At 46.0% G+C, this 22,938-nt stretch overlaps 1 protein-coding gene across 4 annotated transcripts in view; it reads right to left on the minus strand.

Moving 5' to 3' along the window:
* Positions 1 to 22,938, minus strand: part of MTMR2 (myotubularin related protein 2) — a 48,674-nt gene that overhangs the window by 12,158 nt on the left and 13,578 nt on the right. For all 4 annotated transcript variants that reach the window (XR_014156151.1, XR_014156152.1, XM_081860400.1 and 1 more), the window contains exons 3-12: positions 19,811 to 19,886; positions 18,207 to 18,301; positions 16,986 to 17,096; positions 12,237 to 12,338; positions 10,614 to 10,697; positions 7,395 to 7,544; positions 6,316 to 6,504; positions 4,803 to 4,988; positions 2,696 to 2,902; positions 224 to 316 (exon numbers count right to left, since the gene is read on the minus strand). Coding sequence is in view for 2 of the 4 variants with exons in the window: in XM_081860400.1 (XP_081716526.1) it covers positions 224 to 316; positions 2,696 to 2,902; positions 4,803 to 4,988; positions 6,316 to 6,504; positions 7,395 to 7,544; positions 10,614 to 10,697; positions 12,237 to 12,338; positions 16,986 to 17,096; positions 18,207 to 18,301; positions 19,811 to 19,886 (1,293 nt within the window). In the remaining 2 variants the exon portion in view is untranslated. The remainder of the gene's footprint in view (positions 1 to 223; positions 317 to 2,695; positions 2,903 to 4,802; positions 4,989 to 6,315; positions 6,505 to 7,394; positions 7,545 to 10,613; positions 10,698 to 12,236; positions 12,339 to 16,985; positions 17,097 to 18,206; positions 18,302 to 19,810; positions 19,887 to 22,938) is intronic.

Raw genomic sequence — 22,938 nt, forward strand, 5'->3', positions numbered from 1 at the left:
CTCTCTCTCATACATATATGGAGTGGTCATTATCACATCTTGTGGCAGTGAGTTCCACAAGTTAAATTATATATGCGTACTTTGTGCTTTAAAAAGCAACAATCCCCAAACACCACCCTTGTACCTAAGTAATTTGAATCCTCTCCCAATAAAAGCCCCTTATTTTAAAAAAACACAATAAAAATCCCAAGCTCTGTCCCAACAAAAGCCCCAAGAAATCTACCTGTCTTGTCATCTGCCAGACACAGTCCACAAACTGGAGGAAAACAGGAGATCGGTCTGCATCTGCATGGTTCCTGTCTCCGTGACCGACTCTCTAAAACAAAACGAGAGGCCACAGGATGTGTATCTGAAAACCAGTATCGTTTATAGAAATAGGAGTCGTACAGATTAAATCGGGCAAATCACCAGTGTGCAGAGTCTACTCTGAGGATGACTTACCTGGATTAAGCCCTAAATGCGAGAGGAGAGCATAAACAGACCCAAAGGACACAAAGTGACATACAAATTCATTTGACAGGCATGGATGTACACTTTCCTACCATTTCTGTTCCATAACGTATTTTTATTCTCTCTATGTTATAATATATTCATGCTTTTAAATGTACCATACTTTTCTTTTTCCAATAATTTTTAATATTTTTTTTCCAAATATTTTAAACACAATTCAGCTTAACAATATTATTCTCCTTAAAATCTATATCTTATCCGAATTAACTTCCCTCCACCCCTCTTCTGGCTTCTCTACATTGCTCTTATTTAAGCGTGTTTACTATATATACATTCTATAAATGCCGATAATTCCTTAATATATTTTTGTATTATACTTTAAACATACAGTCCTTATTATATTACAGCATTACATCTTATGGTCTAACCAAATGTTTACAATAAGCGTTCTGAGTTTTATTTCAGTCTTGTGAGTGTCTTTATTTATATACAGTTTTCTCTAAGCATACCATAAATTTGTACCATTCTTTTTGGAATGTCTCATCGTTCTGCTGTCGGATTCTTCCAGTTAGCCTTGCTATATCCGCATACTCCAATACTTTCTGCTGCCTAAATGTACTGTACTTTTCCATGTATCTGACAAGTTTTTTTTTAATTCAAAAATCATGTTAAAAATTGGGGTTGTCTTACACATGGATAGTGTGTAGTGTCTTACACATGGATAGAGTTGGAGATTGTTATTGCTGGCTGCAGCAAGGGCTGGTGTTGACTGGGTGGGTGATTGACAGAGGATAGGTGGCTTTTCCGAGGCGTGCAAGTGGCATTGTCTGTCTGGCGGGTGAGCGATTTTCGGCAATCCCCCCACCCCCGAAAAAGCTCAACAATCTCCGCCCCCATTTTCTTAATTTTGAGTCCCCCAAAATAGGAGGAGTCTTATACACGTATATAAAAATGCAATAAGTTGTTTGGAGAACAATAAGTTGTTGTTGTTTTCTCCAGTTCTTGAGAAAAGTGGGCATATAGCATCAAGCTCGTTACCCAAACTTCCTTTTCTTTTTATTTATTTATTAGGATTTTCAAAGATAATACATTGTAAAACAAAAAGAAAAGAAAAACAAAAATACAAAAATACAAAAATGCGAAAAATAAAAAGAATTCAAAAACACATAAAGTTTCCATTTACTTATTTTCATTTAACTTATTTTCCAGACCTCCCCTTACCTCCCTTTCTTATATTCTAATTCAATTTGTTTGTTTAGCAAATCCTCACCACTGATTCTTCTAATTATTTCAAAACCTTATTTTCCATCTCTTTTATACATTACAGCTGGAAACCGCTTAATTTCTATCCAATATCATTCTAGCATTCCTTAATTTTACAATATTTCCGCAAGTAATCTTTAAACTTCTTCCAATTCTTCCGCCACCTCTCCCAAACTTCCTTGCCTTGCTTCCCTTTCTTAGACATTTTTGGAACCCCACCAATTCCTTGCCAACAGCCCTGGAGCAGGTGTCCCAGTTGTCTGCCCTCCTAAACCACCTCTTAAATCATTTAAGACAGTGGTTTCCCAATGGGTGGTCTGCGGATCTCAGGGGGTCCGCAAAACCTACCCAGGGGGTCTGTGGCACAATTCACACAACAAAAACTAACATAAAGATATCAAAAGTCTCAAAAGTAGGAGGTCCATGGCTTGGCTTTTGAAAAATAGGGGGTCTGAAGTATTTAGCGAATTGGGAACCACTGATTTAAGATATAGCAGAGAGGCATGTAATTTTAGGAGGTGAAATTAATTTCTGCACTTTTCTTCAATGAGGGACCTTAAAAATATGTTTTTGGGTGTGAGGAATTCAAATCTGCTGCTATTTTTGTGTCTGAACAACATTTAACTTGGCAAGTCTTTGTCTGACGAAGAAGCACGTAAGCTTCTTTTGGGAAATGAAAGAATGTTAGTTTTATCTTTTGAAAGTGTCAGGTAATGTTAAATACTAATACTACTAATACTAGTGATATAAGTGCAAGTACTTGGCAATTATTTTTAATGATTTCCATGCAATTTTTACACACGTTCCATTTACCAAGCAAAACAAAATTATATTAATTCAACCAAAATATCTTTTGGATTCCCTGGTCATGTTATAACTTTTTAGCACCCCTCATTCCTGGAATGCGAAAGCTGAAAAATTCACACACACACACCCTAAATTTCAGCAGTCAGTTTGGTAACTCCAGGGGTTGGCAACTAACCAGCTGGAATCTGTGCCCGAAACTCAGCCATTCCTTCTCCACCAGCACTTGAAAGCCCTGGATTGTCCGGTAGTAGCCGTCTAGCATCAGCATGGCAAGTGAGGTGAGCTGGCCTGTCCGGTCCCAACCATCACTGCAATGCACGACCACGGAAGTCTTGCCCGACTCCACTTTGTCGGCAATACGAAGAGCACCGGCGAGAATCAACTGGGGAGAAAAGAAAATGGCCTGACATAAGACAACATAAAGCCTCCCCCCTCCCCCCTCCCCCCACATGACAATTATAATTGAGAATGGGAACAAAGTCTTGGGTTTTTGTCTGCATAGCCAGGTTACAGAGGTGAGGACCAAACGAGTGAGAAAGGATGTTCCACAAGGAGCGATCACACGTCTTTTTTTCTTTTTTTTTCTACAATTTTGCAACCTGCACGTGTTAGAAACTCAGGTACATAAGCTAGGCGCCCGACAGCTCCTTAAACCAGGGTTACATTCACCAAAGCGGAATGCCTGGTTCCATTTTTGGGGCCGGATAATATGTCTTTTGGGTTCCTGAAATTCATTCTGATTGTGAAGATGGAATAAAATGGATAGAATTCTATAGGATGTGCTGCTAGTGTGTGAAAATGGTCAAGATCCAAGGACCCCCAGGCATGCACCTCCAGAGGTTGGAGACATCAGGCGCCATGCTGGTGCAGGGACATCTTCACTTGGTCGCAAGTGGACAATAGCAAGGTGCAAAACGCGCCTGGCGAATTTCAAATGCTGGATGTGTGCATTCAAGCTAGAAAAATGCCACCGGTGCTGCTGATGGAAGTAGTGCTAAGCAAATCAGTCTCTTAAGCTTAAGCCAAGAAAGAGTATTCTCTATAAGATTGAATATCAATATACGTATCAAGACTTTGAGATTAGACCGCTGAAGAAGCCCGGAAAACTATCTTGGGAGTGTGCTACCTGCAAGCCCCAGCAAAAGGGCCCCATTGGGGGCCAACAGCGGCCTTTTGACTACTTGGACTGCCAGGGCGAAACAGGTGCAAAAAGCCAGCACCCTGTCATCTACAACTTCATTGTCTACAACTTTATTAACATCTATCTACAACTCTACTAGCATCTCTCGGTATTGTGAATATCACCAAAATTACCTTTTGTTGGTATCGTCATGAACTTATCTAAAAGACTGAGTTAAGCATTTGAAAAATCTATTGAAACCAGACATTAGTTCATTTTAGGCTGGGTAGTTTGCAAGTCTTTGTGGCTTTGTTTAATGTTTTGTATTTGACCAAAATGGTCAAAGGCCTTATGAGGAACAGATAAGGGAGCTGGGCATGTTTAGCCTGGAGAAGAGGAGGTTAAGGGGTGATATGATAGCCATGTTCAAATATATAAAAGGATGTCACATAGAGGAGGGAGAAAGGTTGTTTTCTGCTGCTCCAGAGAAGCGGACACGGAGCAATGGATCCAAACTACAAGAAAGAAAGAAGATTCCACCTAAACATTAGGAAGAACTTCCTGACAGTAAGAGCTGTTCGACAGTGGAATTTGCTGCCAAGGAGTGTGGTGGAGTCTCCTTCTTTGGAGCAGAGGCTTGACAACCATATGTCAGGAGTGCTCTGATGGTGTTTCCTGCTTGGCAGGGGGTTGGACTCGATGGCCCTTGTGGTCTCTTCCAACTCTATGATTCTATGATTCTATGATTTCAAGACTTCCTGCTCCTAAGGCTCATCATCTACACACTACTTTAACAAACCATATATTTTTCAGTTTTGTCTTCTCCCTCCCTCCCTCTTTCAAAAGGTGGGGCCGGGGGAGAGACTTCTTTTGAAGAGGCAGCCAGGTTCCTACATAAAACACTCAGATGAATTAAGCTTCCACTCTCGGTGGCCTCTTAGCTGCAATGTTGCAGCAGCTTCAGCAAGATAAGTCACAAAACATCTAGGCTTCTGCATCTCTGACGCTGCACTTTGCTGGTGCTGCAACCTGCCAAGGATGGGGGGAAGTTGCCGAAACCACACCGGTAGGAGAACCCACACATTGCCATTCTCTCTCTCTCTCTCTCTCTCTCTCTCTCTCTCTCTCACACACACACACACACACACACACATCAACGTACCTTGATGTGTTCCAGCCAATGGGTGGATTCCAAATTAGACAGCCAGTGTGTCTCTTCTATGTTGGGATAGACAATCTCTTTCAGCTTTCTCAATGACTCTCTCATAACGTGGATATTATGGATGTCCAGGAAAACCAACTCTGCGTTCTGATAGGCGTCCTCACTTTCATAACCTCCTCCTTTGGCCTGAAGAAGAAAATGAAGGTTAGACCGCCTTTGTCCTGAATAAGACCCTAAGCCTGCAGGTTGAACTTTCGCCTAGTGTGTTGCCCTACGGCAGGGAGAGGGAATCTGTGGTGCTCAACAGAAGTGGCTTATGGGATAGGACCATCCAACTTTTTAGAATCCCTTTTGGGGAATGAGGGCTGCATTTAAAAATGCTGCTTTGACTTACCACTCTTTTAATTCTACTGCCCCTCTCTAATTGTATTTTTAATCAAGTGTTCTGCTGGGCTAGATCCAAGCCAGCCCTTCTTGGCTCAAGACCCCGGCTGCATATACACACAGAGCACATGGCTTCCCCCCAAATAATCCTGGTAACTGTAGTTTGTTAAGGGTAGTAAGGAATTGCAACACGGTGAGGGGTAAACTACAGGCCCCGGGATTATTGCAGCCCCAGCGAAGGCACCTGCTAGAGGAAGGACAATTATCGATCAGTTCCTCCTCCTTTCCTTTCTTCAAGTTCCAGAACAATCTCCCACACTTTTCCAGAGCTTCCAACCCTCCAGAGAACATTTCTGGGAGGAAACAGGGGAGGGAGAATCTTATACAGTATCAGGTTTTCGGTTTGTTTGTTTTTGATTACTACTCAGATTCCTCAACACAGTTGGGTAAGGATGGGGAACCTTTTACAGCCAAGGGCTTCTATTCCCTTTTTTGGGCAACATTTCAAGGGCCACATGCCAGTGGCAGGCAGGGCCAGTGCCAAAAGAGGGTGCAGAAACCAAGGAAAACCTTACTTCTGCGCACCAGGTGAGTTTTTGCACACACTTATACACCCAGGCGGGACGCGGGTAGCGCTGTGGGTTAAACCACAGAGCCTAGGACTTGCCGATCAGAAGGTCGGCGGTTCGAATCCCCGCAACGGGGTGAGCTTCCGTTGCTCAGTCCCTGCTCCTGCCAACCTAGCAGTTCAAAAGCATGCAGTGCAAGTAGATAAATAGGTACCACTCCAGCGGGAAGGTAAACGGTGTTTCCATTTGCTGCTCTGGTTCACCAGAAGCAGCTTAGTCATGCTGGCCACATGACCCGGAAGCTGTACGCCGGCTCCCTCGGCCAGTAAAGCGAGATGAGCGCCGCAACCCCAGAGTCGGCCACGACTGGACCTAATGGTCAGGGGTCCCTTTACCTTTACACACCCAGGCATTATCAGAGTTCAAGCAAACCAAACCAGGGCCAGTGAGTGGGTTGGGAAGAGAACAGAGGGCCAGACAGAGGGGCTCTGAGGGCCACATCTGGTACCCAGGCATGAGGCTCCTGACTCCTGCTGCTGGGAAAGGCACGATTATCCAACCTTGTTGGCTACAGCGTTCACACTTGGCCTGGCATCGAAGATGAATATCTTGTGGGACTGAGCGTTGGAGTCCATGACAGACTGCAGATACTTCTCGTCCTCTTTGCTCCGTTTCCCGCTCACGCCCACCATCGGCTGGCTGCAGCGCGTGACCGTGGCTTGGCTTTCCGGGTGAATCCAGGACAAAACCTTTCGAGGGGAAGGAAGGCTTTATTTATTCAAAAAGAAAAATAAATATGAGGCCGAAGAAACAGACCACATCTGCACCATACATTTAAAGCTACTACGCCTCTTTAAACAGCCATGGCTTCTCCCAAAGAATTCTGGGAGCTGTACGTTAAGGGTACTGAGAGGAGTTGCTGCTGCTGTTGTTGTTTAGTCGTGTCCGACTCTTTGTGACCCCATGGACCAGAGCACGCCAGGCACTTCTGTCTTCCACTGCCTCCCACAGTTTGGTCAAACTCATGCTGGTAGCTTCAAGAACACCATCCAACCATCTCATCCTCTGTCATCCCCTTCTCCTTGTGCCCTCCATCTTTACCAACATCAGGGTCTTTTCCAGGGAGTCTTGGCCAAAGTATTGGAGCCTCAGCTTCAGGATCTGTCCTTCCAGTGAGCACTCAGGGCTGATTTCCTTCAGAATGGATCGGTTTGATCTTCTTGCAGTCCATGGGACTCTCAAGAGTCTCCTCCAGCACCAGAATTCAAAAGCATCAGTTCTTCGGCGATCAGCCTTCTTTATGGTCCAGCTCTCACTTCCATACATCACTGCTGGGGAAACCATAGCTTTTACTATACGGACCTTTGTTGGCAAGGTGATGTCTCTGCTTTTTAAGATGTTGTCTGTTGTTAGGAGGCCCCAAAGAATTTTTCGAGGATTCTTTTTAGGATTCCCCAGAACGGTTCAGCAATCAATCTCTCTTCACACGGAACTCTGGGAATTGAAGCTCCGGGAGGGGAATACGGGCCTTTAACTACAACTCCCAGAATTCTCTGGAGGAAGCCGTTTAAAGCGGTACCGCGGTGCTTTAAAGGCATGGTGTGGCTGTGGCCACAGTAAGAGACAACGTTAAGCTTACAGGTATGCGTCCCCTGGATCGGAATGCAGCTACTCGCTTCAGTTCCTCGTCCGAGATGTTGGCAGGAACCACCAGGAGGGCAGGGTAGGTGTCGCACAGTTCGTACTGCTCGTTCACCTTAGTAATTCTCCAGCTTTCATTAGGAATTCCCTGTTTTGGAAAGAGATAGAGATGTTTGGGCTTCCCGTTCCCATCATTCAAATGGAATATAATAATATAATAATTCTTTATTATTTATACCCCACCCATCTGGCTGGGTTTCCCCAACCACTCTGGGCAGCTTCCAACAGAATTTTAAAATACAATAACCTATTAAACATTAAAAGCTTCCCAAAACAGGGCTGCCTTCAGATGTCTTCTAAAAGTCTGGTAGTTGTTTTTCTCTTTGACATCTGATGGGAGGGTGTTCTACAGGGCGGGTGCCACTACTGAGAAGGCCCTCTGCCTGGTTCCCTCTAACCTCACTTATCGCAGTGAGAGAACCGCCAGAAGGCCCTCGGCACTGGACCTCAGTGTTCGGGCAGAATGATGGGGGTGGAGACGCTCCATCAGGCATACTGGACTGAGGCCGTTTAGGGCTTTAAAGGTCAGCACCAACACTTTGAATTGTGCTCGGAAACGGAAATGGAAGCGCTTACATCAATACCTGCCTAAAATGTAACAGGAGACAAAGGGAGTCAAATATACTAGAGGAATGCAGGTTGTTGGGGAACAACAGCAGAAGAAGGTTTAGTGCTTATGTCCCAGCTGATCCAACAGGACGCTGATAGTAATAATAATATTTATATGCTGCCTATCCGATTACAGTGGTGCCTCGCAAGACGAAATTAATTCGTTCCGCAAGTTTTTTCTTCTTGCGAGTTTTTCGTCTTGCGAAGCACGGTTTCCCATAGGAATGCATTGAAAATCAATTAATGCGTTCCTATGGAGACCGCTTGCCAGGCTGGCGGTGCGGAGAAGGGCTTTTCTCCCCACCGCAAGCCTTCAGGACAGGTACGGGAACAGAGGGGAAGGCGCGCAGCGCTTCTCCTCTGTTCCCGGGGCTTGCGGTGGGAGGAGGGTTTTTCCTCCCCACGCCAACATTCAGAACAGCATTCTGAAAGTTGGCGGTGGGAAGGAAAACCCTCCTCCCACTGCAAGTCTTCAGGACAGCCATCCGAAGGCTGGCACAGGGAGAAGATCTCTCCGCCCCACCGCCAGCCTTCGGAGCAGCCATCCCAAGGCTGGCGGCAGGAGGAGGGCTCTTCGCCCCACCGCCAGCCTTCGGAGGAGCCTTCCGAAGGCTGCCGGTGGGGCGGAGAGACCTCCTCCCGCCGCCAGCCTTCGGAGCAGCCTTCCCAAGGCTGCCGGTGGGGCGGAGAGCCCTCCTCCCGCCGCCAGCCTTCGGAGCAGCCTTCCCAAGGCTGCCGGTGGGGCGGAGAGCCCTCCTCCCGCCGCCAGCCTTCGGAGCAGCCTTCCCAAGGCTGGCGACGGGAGGTGGGCTCTCCGCCCCACCGCCAGCCTTCGGAGGAGGTCCGAGGACAGTGGGGAAGATGCGCTGCGCTTCCCCGCTGTCCCGGAGATTTCCCTATGGGCTTTCGTCTTGCGAAGGAATCCCATAGGGAAATTCGTTTTGCGAAGCGCCTCCAAAACGGAAAACCCTTTCGTCTAGCGGGTTTTCCGTCTTGCGAGGCGTTCGTCTTGCGGGGCACCACTGTAGTTTGCCTCAGCCACTCTGGATGGCTCCAAGAAAATATTTTTAAAAAACAATAAAACATGAAATATTAAAAACTTTCCGATACAGGACTGCCTCCAGATGTGTACAGAAAGTTGTGTAGTTATTTATATCCTTGACATCTGGTGGGAGGGGGTTCCACAGGGCAGGCGCCACTACCGAGAAGGCCCTTTGTCTGGTTCCCTGTAACTTGACTTCTTGCAGTGAGGGAACTGCCAGAAGGCCCTCGGAGCTGGACTCAGTGTCTGGACTGAACGATGGGGGTGGAGAAGCTCCTTCAGGGTATACTGGGCCAAGGCCATTTAGGGCTTTAAAAGTTCAAGGAAGTTATTTAGGATTTCTACCACCACCGTTCTCCAAAAACCCCCGGCAATCTAAAAATGATTTCGGAGCTGGTGACAGGGGAAGCTGCCTTTCACAGAGTCAAATCATTGGTTCGTCCAGCCCATTACTGCTTACACCAGGCTTCCTCAATGTTTTGAGACTACAGTTCCCATCTTCCCTGACCACTGGTCCTGCTAGCTAGGGCTCATGGGAGTTGTAGGCCAGAAACATCTGGAGGGCTGAGTTTGAGGAAGCTTGGCTTAACACACTGACTGGCAGCGGGGCTCAAGGGTTTCAGACAAGGGTCTCTGCCTGGAAATACCAGGGACTGAACCTTCCACATGCAGTGCAGATGTTCTGCCAGTGAGCTATCTATGGCCCTACCTGAAGGCATATGCTGTTGCTTCTTGCTTCCGTGATAAGAACACAGCCATCGAATATGAATTGTAGCACAATTCAAGCGTCAAAATGCTCATATGCTTGGTATCTAATAGACACACGCGCGCACACACACACACACACACACACACTGATAGTTGGTATCTCCTGATAAAGGTCCTCATGTAGCCACAAAGACTTTGAACTGAGACCTTGGGGAGTTGGGGAGTTGAGCACTACCTTAAATTGACCAATATAAACTCCATATAAATCCCCTTATGAATAACCTTTCGGCAAGATTGTCATAGAATGCAAGACGAGTGCTTTCTTCTGGCGAGACAAGAGCCCATTGCGCCTTTGGGTGCTTTTGGTTCGCTGAGCCTGGGAGAAAGTAAGAGCATGCAATACAGGCTTGATGCTGCTTTTTAAATTTTGATTAGCCATTGGCCCGCCTTCCCCAACCTGTTGCTCTCCAAATGTTTTGGACTACAACTCCCATCATCCCTGACCTCTGGTTATGCTGACTAGAGATGATAAGGAGCTGGAGCCCCAAACATCTGGAGGGCACCAGCTGGGGAAGGCTGCAGTCCAGGAGTGTCAGAATTCCTCCTTGCTCTTGCCACTCATGGTGGCTCCTGAGCCAGAATTTGACCAACCAAGTTAAAAATTATTTAGTGCAATGCTTGATCTGGACCCAGCTTGCACTTGGGTTAAGAAGTTCACCTACAGATCAGAGGTTCCTAAATCAATAATTTTGACATACAGGAAGGAGTGTAAATCAGAGGTAGAATGGAGGTGCTTACCTGCCTCCTGTACTCCACAACAGGATCATAAACCTTCCAGCCATTTTCTGGGAAAACTTCTTTGTATTCAAATGCAAAAAGAGACTTAAAAACGAAAGACAGAGAGAAAAAATCAGTTCTTTTCAGGTCATTTTCCATTTTATTTGGCATCTCAAATAACAATTTCTGCACAGTCTTTTTTGTTTCTATAACACTGAGGCATGAACGAAAAGAAACTGTCTTTGTACGTTGTAATTAACACATCAGCGTACACTTCTTCATATTCCTTTGTATTCTGATCTATTACCTACAAAATCTCCAAGGGGGTGAAAAAGGGGGAGAAAAGGGGGCTGGGGAGAAAAGGGACTTTGTGTGAAAAGAATTATTTTTTCTGGCAGTGTTAAATACAGAGCAGTCTTTCAAGGCAACATCACATGGCTGACACCTATTCCGTTTTTGTGATGGTTGCCTATGGCAGCCATTTTGTGCCAGCACCCACAGCACAATTATAGAATGATAGAATTACAGAGTTATAGAGTTGGGAGGGACCCAGAGAGTCATCTAATCTAACCCCCCTTCAATGCAGGAATCTCAGCTGAAGCATCCATGACAGATGGCCATCCAACCTCTGCTTAAAAACCTCCAAGGAAGGAGAATCCACAACCTCCCAATGGAGACCGTTCCATTGTCAAACAGCTCTTACTGTCAGAAAGTTCTTCCTAATGTTGAGTCAGAATCTCCTTTCTTTTAACTTGAAGCCATTGGTTCGAGTCCTACAAACTTTAATTATCATTAAAGTTATGACCTGCCCTTCATCAGCAAGTCTCAGGGCAGGTTACAACAATTTGAAATTCAAAATTAATTCACCTTACAAGTATCCTGGCTTTTTAAAACCAAAAACAGCCATGGGATGCTCATGTTTTGTGGTGCGCTATGAGGAGGCTACAATCAGAGGTGGTACCAGTATTTTTCACCTCAGGAATGGCGAGGGTGTCAGGAACTCAACTGCCTCAATTTGGATTACAGTGTGCAGTTATGGGGTAAGCTAAGCCAGTGATGACCTGGAGGGTTTTTGCCCGACTCTAAGGCTGCAAGCACCAGTAGATTTCCCCCCAAATGCTCCAAATTGCCACTGAGAAGCTTGGGGAATAAAAGTTCCCAGATCTCCCAGCTCAAGATTAAGCTGGAGCTACTGGGAATTCTTTTAAGGTGTACCAGATTTAACATATAGACTAAGAGAGCAAGAAGAACATACATTTAAAGAAGACTGGAAAACGTTTAATGAGTATGTGGAAAATAACGGTGTACAGCTGAAAATGCTGGCAGCATTAAGATAAATTCAGCAGACTAAATAATTCTTGATGGATGTAGTAGTAGAAAACCAATTGGAATGGTTATTGTAAAATATGCAGGGATGCAAGATATGCAAAACCTTGGAAAGAGAAGAAGGGAAGTTGCTGGATATTTTAAAGTTTGTAAAATGTTCATTTGAAATTGTAAAGCAGAAAATTTAATAATTTTTTTTTTTTTTTGCTGATGAAAGGTTATCATCCCCTATGACCCGAAGTAATTTATCTCTTAAGAATGGTTAAATTCACGTCGATTTTACGACGTGTGCCACAAGAGCAACAGAAAAGCACTTACCAAATGATTTGACACGGGAAACGCGTATTTTGTCAAGTTCTCAAATATGGACCTTCTCGTGCGGCCCTCGGGGCGATGCGCAAACCGGAGGTTCCGGACATCCTGAAAAATGTTTGGCCAAACTCAGCAGACCAGCCTTCTGCAATCGGGGGCCCTCCAAATGTCACTGGACTACAAATCCCATCGTTCCTGACCACTAGCTACCCTGGTGGGGGCTCTTTCTTACCCCCAAGTAGAACTGCAGTATCTTGAAGGGGAGAGTTAGGACACAGCAAGAAGAGCACCTACATGACTGCAAGGATCACACATCTTACGCTTGACTTTACGGTGCAGTGTAGAGCCTTCTTTGGAATCCCAAAGACCTCATATTTCAGTTCAAATAGGAACATATGCCAATGACAGAAACAGATGAGTCGTTCCCATGATGGACTGAAGGTCTAAAAGGCTTGGGATTGGTTTGGCTATGTTTCTGTGCATCTTCTGAAACCTCAGTACTATTGTTGTTGGCCTCTATCTGTATCAAGAGACAATGGAGTATGCCTCCAAGGGTGAAGGCAAACTGATGTGTTAGCAGCACCAAAGTGACCTACCAGAGGTACAAGCCTGGGCAGTGTGTATGGAGGTTTCAATATAGAGCACTGGGGGAAAAATATACCGTATTTTTCCATGTATAAAACGCCCCCATGTATAAGAGGACCCCTATTTTTTGAGCCCCAAATTAAGAAATAAATAATTGCAGCATTCTGTGTACAGTGGACCCTCGGATTACATTACCCTTGGGTAACATAACTTTTGGGTTGTGAATACGGCAACCCTGGAAGTGTATTCTTCCGGGTTTTGCCATGTGCACATGCGCAGAAGTGCTCTATCGCGCCATGCGCAGAAGCAGCACCTCTACTTGCGGATTTTTGGGGGTACGTACGGACCCCTGGAACAAATTACATTTGTATCCAGAGGGTCCACTGTATAAGACTCCTCCCAGTTTTAAACTAAAAATTTTTGGGGGAAATATAGTCTTATACATGGAAAAATACAGTATTTTCTTCTTGGCTGTGGGGAGGACTGCAGGGCCTGCTCCCTTCCAGGGCCTTTTCCAGCTGGCCCAGGGGGCGTGGCCCAGGCCCTTATTTGGAACAAACTTTTGGGGAAGTGTGGGAAGTGTTCTGCCATTGCTTCCCGGTTCCAGGTGGTTAATGTGCTTTAAAATGTCCTCAAGCAGTCGGTGGCAATTTAAATTTTTATTCCTTCTTTTCCTTTTTTCCTTTGTTGGGGGTGGGTGGGTGGGATGGACAGTTGGTTGGGGATTAATTTTAGGATAATTGTTCTGTTCCTTTTTTTGTTGTTGTTTTATTGGTTCTGTATAGTTTGTGTTTTGTTTTTAAGGGGCAGGATCAGGGCTGCCTGGGAGTGGGACCCCAGCCAACATGATGGCTGGGACAAGTTCCACAGGGGGGGAAGCACTGGGACATCCAATCTTGGTGATCATGGGCAGGAGGCGGAGTTACGCTAAGACCAGACCATGTCATTACTGAGGAGGCAGGTTTAGTCGTTGTTTGAAGACTATCCCTGCCTCCAGGTCTGGCCTTGACCGGATGGATACTGGAATCAACAGGGGAAACCCACATGACCTGAAGGTGTTGCTGTGTAATGCCAGGTCAATGATGAATAAAACCTCTGCCATCCACGACCTGATTGTGGATGGAGGATTTGACCTGGCATGTGTGACAGAGACCTGGTTGGAGGAAGCAGATGGGCCTGTCCTTGCCGCTGCTTGCCCACCAGGTTTCTCTTATGCACAGCAACCCAGGTCATGTGGGCGGGGAGGGGGGGTTGCAGTGATTTTTAGGAAGTCACTAGCTTGCACCAGGCGTCCTACTGGGAAGATCCAGTTTTCTGAGTGCATGTTCTGGAAGTTGGGCAATAGGGGCAGTACAGGATTCCTTTTGGTGTACCGACCTCCCCGCTGCACCAAGGATTCTCTGTCCGAGCTGCTTCAGGTTGTGGCGGATTTTCTCCTGGAGACACCTAGTTTGGTTGTCCTAGGGGATTTTAATATCCATGCCGACACGACCTTACAAGGGGCCGCTCGGGACTTCGTGGAAAGCATGGCCTCCATGGGGCTGTCCCTGAATAAGTTTGGCCCAACTCATAGTCATGGACATGCCTTAGACCTGGTGTTCACCTCTAGTGACGTGGGTGATCTGACACTAAGTAATAGTGAAACAAAAGAAGTGCCATGGTCAGATCACCTCCTGGTGCAACTGGACTTCTCCGCAACCCTTCCCCTCTGCAGGGAGGTGGGACCAATTCGGATGGTCCGCCCCCGCCACTTAATGGATCCAAATGGTTTGCAAAGAGTGGGAGGGGATGCTTTATCCCATGTTGATGGCCTTTCAGCTGATTCCCAGGTGGCCCGCTGGAATGCGGATTTAACCAGAGCTATCGACTGTCTGGCTCTGAAGTGCCCACTCCGATTGCATGGAGCCCGGACAGCTCCGTGGTTTTCTTCGGAGCTGAGGGCGATGAAACAATTGTTGAGATGGCTAGAGTGTCGGTGGCAGAAAACTCACTCCGAATCTGACCGGACACAGGTTAGAGCTCAACGTCGAGCCTACCAAGTGGCGATAGCAACGGCGAAGAAGACTTTCTTCACCGCCTCTATTGCATCTGCAGAAAATAGTAGCAGGAGACTCTTTCAGGTGGTTCGCAATTTAACGGAACCACCTTTACCACCGGGCCCTTTTAAAGACCCCAAGATCTCCTGCAACGATTTTGCAAAGTTTTTTGCAGATAAAATCACTCATATTCGGAATGAGCTAGACACCACCGTGGGAGCAGGGCTGGGGCGGGAGAGTGCTAGAGCTCTGTCTGGTCAAGTTGCATGGAATCAATTTCAATCCGTTACCCCCGAGGATGTGGACAGGCTGCTTGGACGCGTGAAACCAACCACCTGTCTCCTTGATCCTTGCCCATCCTGGCTAATAAAAGCAAGCCGGGAAGGGCTGGGTGATGGGCTCTGCAGGGTGGTGAATGCTTCCCTCTGTGAGGGAACATTCCCAGATCCGCTGAAAGAGGCCGTCATTAAACCGCTTCTTAAAAAAACCATCTTTAGACCCGGCCAGTATGGCCAACTATCGCCCAGTCTCAAATCTTCCATTCTTGGGCAAGGTGATTGAGCGCGTGGTTGCTGAACAACTCCAGGCACGCCTGGAGGATGCGGACCATTTGGATCCCTTCCAATCAGGATTCAGGCCTCACCATGGGACTGAAACTGCCTTGGTCGCGCTGGTTGATGATCTCCGGCGAGCTAGGGACAAAGGTGAGAGTTGTTTCCTAGTTCTGCTGGATCTCTCAGCGGCCTTTGATACAATCGACCATAACATCCTTCTGGACCGTTTAGAGGAGCTGGGACCTGGGGGCACTGTTATACAGTGGTTTTGCTCCTTCCTCCTGGGCCGTGTTCAGAAAGTGGTGGTGGGGGATGAGTGTTCAGACCCCTGGGCTCTCACTTGTGGGGTGCCTCAGGGTTCCGTCCTCTCCCCCATGCTTTTTAACATCTATATGAAGCCGCTGGGAGAGATCTATATGAAGCCGCTGGTTTGGACTGGGTGTCCATCAATATGCAGATGATACCCAGCTCTACCTCTATTTCAAATCAGAACCAGTGAAGGCGGTGAAGGTCCTGTGTGAGTGCCTGGAGGCGGTTGGAGGATGGATGGCGGCTAATGGATTGAGATTGAATCCTGACAAGACAGAAGTACTGTTTTTGGGGGACAGGGGGCGGGCTGGTGTGGAGGACTCCCTGGTCCTGAATGGGGTAACTGTGCCCCTGAAGGACCAGGTGCGCAGCCTGGGAGTCATTTTGGACTCACAGCTGTCCATGGAGGCGCAGGTCAATTCTGTATCCAGGGCAGCTGTCTACCAACTCCACCTGGTACGTAGGCTGAGACCCTATCTGCCTGCAGACTGTCTCGCCAGAGTGGTGCATGCTCTAGTTATCTCCTGCTTGGACCACTGCAATGCGCTCTACGTGGGGCTATCTTTGAAGGTTACTCGGAAACTACAACTAATCCAGAATGTGGCAGCTAGACTGGTGACTGTGAGTGGCCGCCGAGACCATATAACACCGGTCTTGAAAGACCTACATTGGCTCCCAGTACGTTTCTGAGCACAATTCAAAGTGCTGGTGTTGACCTTTAAAGCCCTAAACGGCCTCGGCCCAGTATACCTGAAGGAGCGTCTCCACCCCCATCGTTCTGCCCGGATGCTGAGGTCCAGCGCCGAGGGCCTTCTGGCGGTTCCCTCATTGCAAGAAGCAAAGCTAGAGGGAACCAGGCAGAGGACCTTCTCGGTAGTGGCGCCCGCCCTGTGGAACGCCCTCCCATCAGATGTCAAAGCGATAAATAACTACCTGACATTCAGAAGACATCTTAAGGCAGCCCTGTTCAGGGAAGTTTTTAATCTGTGATATTTTAGTGTATTTTTGGTTTCTATGGAAGCCGCCCAGAGTGGCTGGGGAAACCCAGCCAGATGGGCGGGGTACAAATAATAAATTATTATTATTATTATTATTATTATTGGTTTAGCCAACTCAGCTTCAAGTCCTACATGGCAGCTTTCTGAGGGCTGTTCTATTTAAAGTCAGCGAAGAGGAATTTAAAAACATGTGATTTTTAGGAACATAACAGACCACAGCTGTGGGGCAAGAACCTACCCATAATTCACCAACCATAGATGGATCTGCTTTACCTTACACACAATCTCAAGGCCATATGAATTTTCGCCGCGGCTAGAAGCACCTCCAATTTTCTCCACTCTGTTGATCACGCCCAGAGGACCGTCAAGAACAAATGGAGGGTCCTGGGGAGGAAATGTATTGTGTTAGTGAAAAGTCTAAAACCTCCTTAAAAAAAGTACAGCCGTACCGTTCAACTTCCAAAACGTTCGGAAACCAAACCAAGCCCTCCAGAGCAAGGCCACACATGGGGAGAAGGGGGGAGAAGTTCCATGGAGCAAGTGGAAATCCTTGCACTAGGCAGGCATGTCCAACGCCCTTGAGAATGCGATCTACTCCCAGTACAAAAAAATGGGCAGCGATCTACCCATTGTCATTGGAGGGGGAGCGTGGGTGGGGTGGGTGGATTGCCCAGAGTTGTTGAGCTTGTTTTGGGGAAGATTGCACAGAGTTTTTCAGCTTTCCCCCTGTAATCTACCAGGATCCCGCAATCTCCCAGGATCAGCCGGGGATCTACCACCAAATCGTGATCTGCTGGTTGGACATCCCTGCACTGGGGGATATATTTTGTTGGATACTACTCAATCATACAGTCATACCTCTTGTTGCGTTTGCTTCATGATACGTTTTCTCAGGTTGCGTCCCACGGCGACTGGAAAGGGTTACTTCCAGGTTTCGCCACTCGCACATGCGCGCAAAATGACGTCATGCGCATGCGCAGAAACGGAGAATCACGACCCGCGCGTGTGCAGACGCGGGTTGCGTTCCTTTCAGGTTGCGAACGGGGCTCCGGAACGGATCCTGTTCGCAACCAAAGGTACCACACCACCCCAAAGGCACACTCCTCAATTTTCTCCCAAGACAAATGGACACCAACCAACCAACCAACCAACCAACCAACAAGACTCCTTGGGGGAGACTATGGCCAGGGTGCTTGCTTAGTGTCCTGTCTAGGTGGCTAAGTGCTGATGAGCCTCTCCCCTTCTCCCTTCTTAGGGTTCTTTCTCTTCAAACCAGACTTGGATGAGACAGCAGCCCAAAGAACAGGATACTTCCAAAAAAAGGACCATCCTCTGTAAAGTGGGAGGCAGAGGTCGTTTCCCAGCACCGTAACCAATTCTTTCAAAGCATGCACTCTCTACCACCAAGCTCTGGCCCTTCCCAGCTTGCACTTGAAATAAATAAAGTACCCCCCCCAAAAAAACCAGTGAAAAGTTGCTCAATTTGAGCCTTACCCTTTCCATGCTTTTAAAATATAGCCTGTAATTTGTAACTGTCAGAGTTCCTCTAATGGCGCCAGTGAATGGGCAGATGTGAGTAACATCTTTTGCTAGGAGAAAGAAAGAAAGATGTTATATATACATATTATATGTATTTCCACATGGAGGTGCTGCAACGAGGCTTGGAACACCTTTCAATGTCTCTCAAAGCAGGTGAGGAGGAAGCTTTCAAGAGATGGAGCTGAACGAACAGCCTCTGTCCCAGTAGTTCTCAAAGGCAGGAGACGGTGGTTAAGTGCTGTGGGACGATTCAAGGGCAATCAAATAAGCATTTAAACATTTCAGTGAAGTATAGTATCATTTACTTTTTTAAAATTTGCAGAATATGATTTTCAAAATCAAACACAGCTAGCAGTTGCTTCTTTTTGCTTTCCAGAGTTATTTCTTATATATAAAAATAATTCAGTGTGGCGCAAGCAAATTTTTATTCCGAAAATGTGGCCCAGGGAATAAAGTTTGAGAACCACTGCTATCCTTTTAAATATGTTGTGGGTGCAGGGGGGAAGGTTATTGTTTTGCTCTTGTTTTCATTATGTATTTTGTATTTTTATCTTGTAGTTTAATGCCATGAACCGCCTTGAGATCTTCGGATGAAAGGTGGTATACAAATTTAATAAATGGAACAATAATAAGAATAGTAACTGCAAGTCCCACAATTCCTGGCCATTGGTCTTGTTTGCTGGGCCTGATGGAATTTGTAGTCCAGCAACCCCTGGCGGGCCAAAGGGTTTCCTGCTCTAAGGTGAAATCAGCTCAACTTGTGCTTTTCCTTGCCACTGAAAAAAACTTTAAAAGCTTCTTCTCAGTGGCTCTCCTTCAGTTTCACCAAGAGAAGTGGTTGCGGTAATGTAAACAATGACTAAAAAAGGGAATTTCACACTTCATACCCACACTCAGGCATATGGGAGTAGCATCATATAACACTGTTCATATCTATCCAGTCTAAGAGTACTGTTTTATGGATAGATAATGAAGATGTTGGCCCTTTCTGGCTTTCCTTAAACATCTTGGCCAAACATGCTTTGCGCTTGTCCCTTCCCCCCAGCAAAAAACCAAAAAAACCCTCTGAAGTTCTTTAACTACTAACTAACCCATCCCTAGTCACAGATACACGAGGGTTTTACATAACTATTTACTAGCTGGTTATTGTTCCTGGACACAGAAGGAATTTCAACAAAGGGGAAGAGCTTTCTGTTCAATCCTAATAAAAGAAACAGTGTGTTTTGTTCCGAGAAATGACTTCATGTTTTCCTTTCTCTCTCTTTTAAAAGGGAAAAAGTGGTATCATCCCATTTCTTCTATTCCTTTTGAATAAATAAATGGGTTTTTAAAATTGATTTTTCAACAAAAGCAACAAATAAATGGAGTACAATTAAGGTTGGGGGACGGAGGTCAGTTGAAGTACAAATGATAGGAGCTCAGTCTTGATTTAACATACAGTATGCTGAAAAATAAATATCTGATATTAAACCACTGTGTCTGCTTTTCATACCTATGTATGTGTAACCCAGTGCTATCTACCCTGGGAGAAAACGTCAAAGAGAAATATCTGCACATACCCATGTCTTTAATGGTTTCTCCTGGTAGCAACGGGGGCTCCTCCATTTCAGCCAATTTATTAGATTCCCTGAGAACCTAAGATGAAAATCAGCTACATCAATGTTAAATACTTAAAAAAAATAAGATTATTTTATTGTTTTCCAGGAAATGGCAAGATGAACAAGCCCCTTCTCAAAGAAGTACAGCACTGATTTTCATAATAAAACAATACAAATGATATTGCCCATCAAACAAAAGTATATTTCTACAGGGTGAGTCTTTTAAAAGAGGCCCCGTGGAACATGTATACTCTGTATCCACGGGGCCTCTTTTAAAGGACTCACCCTGTAAGAGTCTCCACGTGAATCGGGAGCTCCACATTAATGCTCTTTTTTTGAACAGTAAATGAAATAAAACTAAGCCAAGCTGAATCATATAAGTTATCGGACTTCTGGGTGTTCCTTTGTGCAGTTCATTAGTTCTTAGTGGGGGTAGGAATGACTAAATCCCACAGTTGCAAAGACCAGGCTTGTTCATAAACCAACCCATCTGAAGTTTTACTCTTTCCATTCGTGAAAAAAATTATAATTATCCGCTGACAATTGGATGCACAATAAATGAAATAATGGACAGTCTGCCGCCATTCTTTCAACGTGCCCAAAATCAGTCACACGAGGCAGCTGCTTCGCTCAAGTTGTCACACAATTCCTGCCTGAAAGTTGATTCTCTGTAGGACCTGCGCAGCAAATTGTACATGTAGATTGCAATTTGTGAGAAACCTGTCTCCATAAGGGCAAAGGTGGGGAGCCTATTACCCTCCAAATGTTGTTCCAGATTGCCCAGCCAGCTTTGACAATGCCCTGGGTTAAAGTAAGTGTAAGTGTGTGTGTGTGGGGGGGGGGGGGGGGGAGAGAGAGAGAGAGAGAGAGAGAGAGAGAGAAAGAAACAAGATACTTGCACCAATTGCTGGAGTTACTCCTTTTGCACTTTTCATTTACTTACGTGTAAACTGCTGCATATTTGGACCTGCACAAAATTATCACACTGCACCACCACAGGATTCTCACAACTTTCTACACAATAGATCTGCTGCAAACCCGCCCCCCCCAACAACAACAGAACAAAAAGCCAACCGCCTTGCTTTATTATGGTGGCCAAGGGGCTTTTTCTGGGGATTAAATAAACAGATGTGGGGTGTGGGGGGGGGGAGAATAACTCAAGTCAGAACGATTGAAGCAGCCAGCAAAATCACTAATCCCATGGAAAAGCCTTGTGTCTTAATCGTTTGGCTTTTTAGAAGAGCGGGGGGGGGGGGGGGGGAGAAGGAGGGAAATAAAATCATGCAGAAACACCATATGCAGATGGGTCGTTTTATGATGATGCACATGGAAGAAATCTGGAGGCATGCCGTAGACTAGGCAGCCAATCAAGCAGCAGGCCGTAGGCTTGCCAGCCAATCAGATTCTGCAGATAATCTCGCAGCACCCCATTTTGCTTACAAACTGGACACAAAGAATTAAGTTAGCACCCTGCTTTGAAGTAGCAGAAATACAGAAAGTCGTCACTCATAGAATCTTACATTGTTGCTGCTTTTTTCTGCAAAGTGCTGCAACGTGGACTGAAAAATAAATAAATAGTGCAAGCGCCTAATTGGGCAGACACAGCATTTCTTACTTGAATGTTTGCAAAGTTTGCTAAGATCATCTACAAGCAGGTAGGGGGGAGTGTGAGTGTGTGTGTGTGTGTGTGTGTGTGTGTGTGTATACAGCTAGCATTACCCAGCGCACAACTGACCAGCGCCTTCCTGCAATTGCCCCATTCAGTTTACTAAAACCCCAAACTCCAGTTTGGCGTAAACACAAGAGTAAAGGAAAAAATAAAAATAAAAAATACACACCTCGGTCCACCACATTTCATGGGTACAGGAACCCCAACATTCCTGCAGTGACTTAGGGTGCTTACAGACTACCGCTGGGTTTAGTAGCATACCAGCAAATTTGTGTGGCATCATTAAAACTGATGCAGCGCTCTTGGCACAACGAGCCCACTTATAAAAACAACAACGACTGACTTTCTGCACCAAGGAAAGTGGAGGGGAATTGCGGGCGAAAGTGTGGGATAACAGTTGGTCTACACAACATCGCACAAACAAATCAGCATTAATGCTCAGCGAATAGCAGGCTCAAATAACTTTTCCCATAAATTTTATGCAACCAAATCAGGCTGAATGCTCAACAAGCAGGTTGCCTAGTTTTATCTGTTTTGGTTGATTTGCCAAAGCTACCTCCGCCATATTTTCTCAGACTCCACCTTCCCCTGGGCCACACCTAGACCTTTCTTTGAAGGTGGGAAGAGAGGTGACTTAAAAGTTACACTTCTTCACGTTACAGCTGATGTCAATGGCAATTCTGGCTGCCTTTGAGCAGCCTCTCCCCTGAAGCATTTCCTCCTAAATCAGATCCAGGAACATAGTGGCAACGTCTAACCCAGGAGGACAGAAAAGCTCACGCTATCTAGTTCTTCCCTCAGACAGCTGACTCCCCCCCCTCCCCCGGTACAGATTTTCGCCCATTTCCCATTCATTCTAACATTATCCTCATAGAATGGCATACATTTTCTTCCTCCGAAAACATCCCCAAAATTGTTCAGACTGCACCCACCTCTCATGCCACTGTTAAATTAACTACATCATGCCACTAAGTGGTACCGAAAATCCCTGTTTTTAGCTGTTAGTTAAACAAAGCAGAAGGGAAGCGCCAAGGGAAAACTGGTGCAATAGCATCAATTCATCAGAACTGCCCCCCAACCACAAAAAAGGGAGTGGGAGGAAAGTAAAGTGTCTTTGCCATTGTGTCAAATGATGGGAGCATTGGCTTCATCACACAGGGATGAATTTCACGCAGGAATTTTGATCGCTGACTCAAACCTGGAGCCGCAAATATGAGGCAGCGGTAGCATCTCTTTTAAAAATTCAAAGTTGAAAACCGGGCTTCCATCAGAGGCTGCCTTGCACCTAGTCACTGGTCCCAGAATTCTCAGAACTAGCTAGCAGTAGCTCCCCGGGGTTTCAGAAGCGGAGTCTAACAACCCCAACCTGTTTGGAGATGCCAGGGATCCAATCTTTGCATGCAAAATGGGCACTCCAACA

Source organism: Podarcis erhardii (assembly GCF_964252035.2).
Source record: "Podarcis erhardii genome assembly, chromosome: 4".
NCBI classification, from domain to species: domain Eukaryota; kingdom Metazoa; phylum Chordata; class Lepidosauria; order Squamata; family Lacertidae; genus Podarcis; species Podarcis erhardii.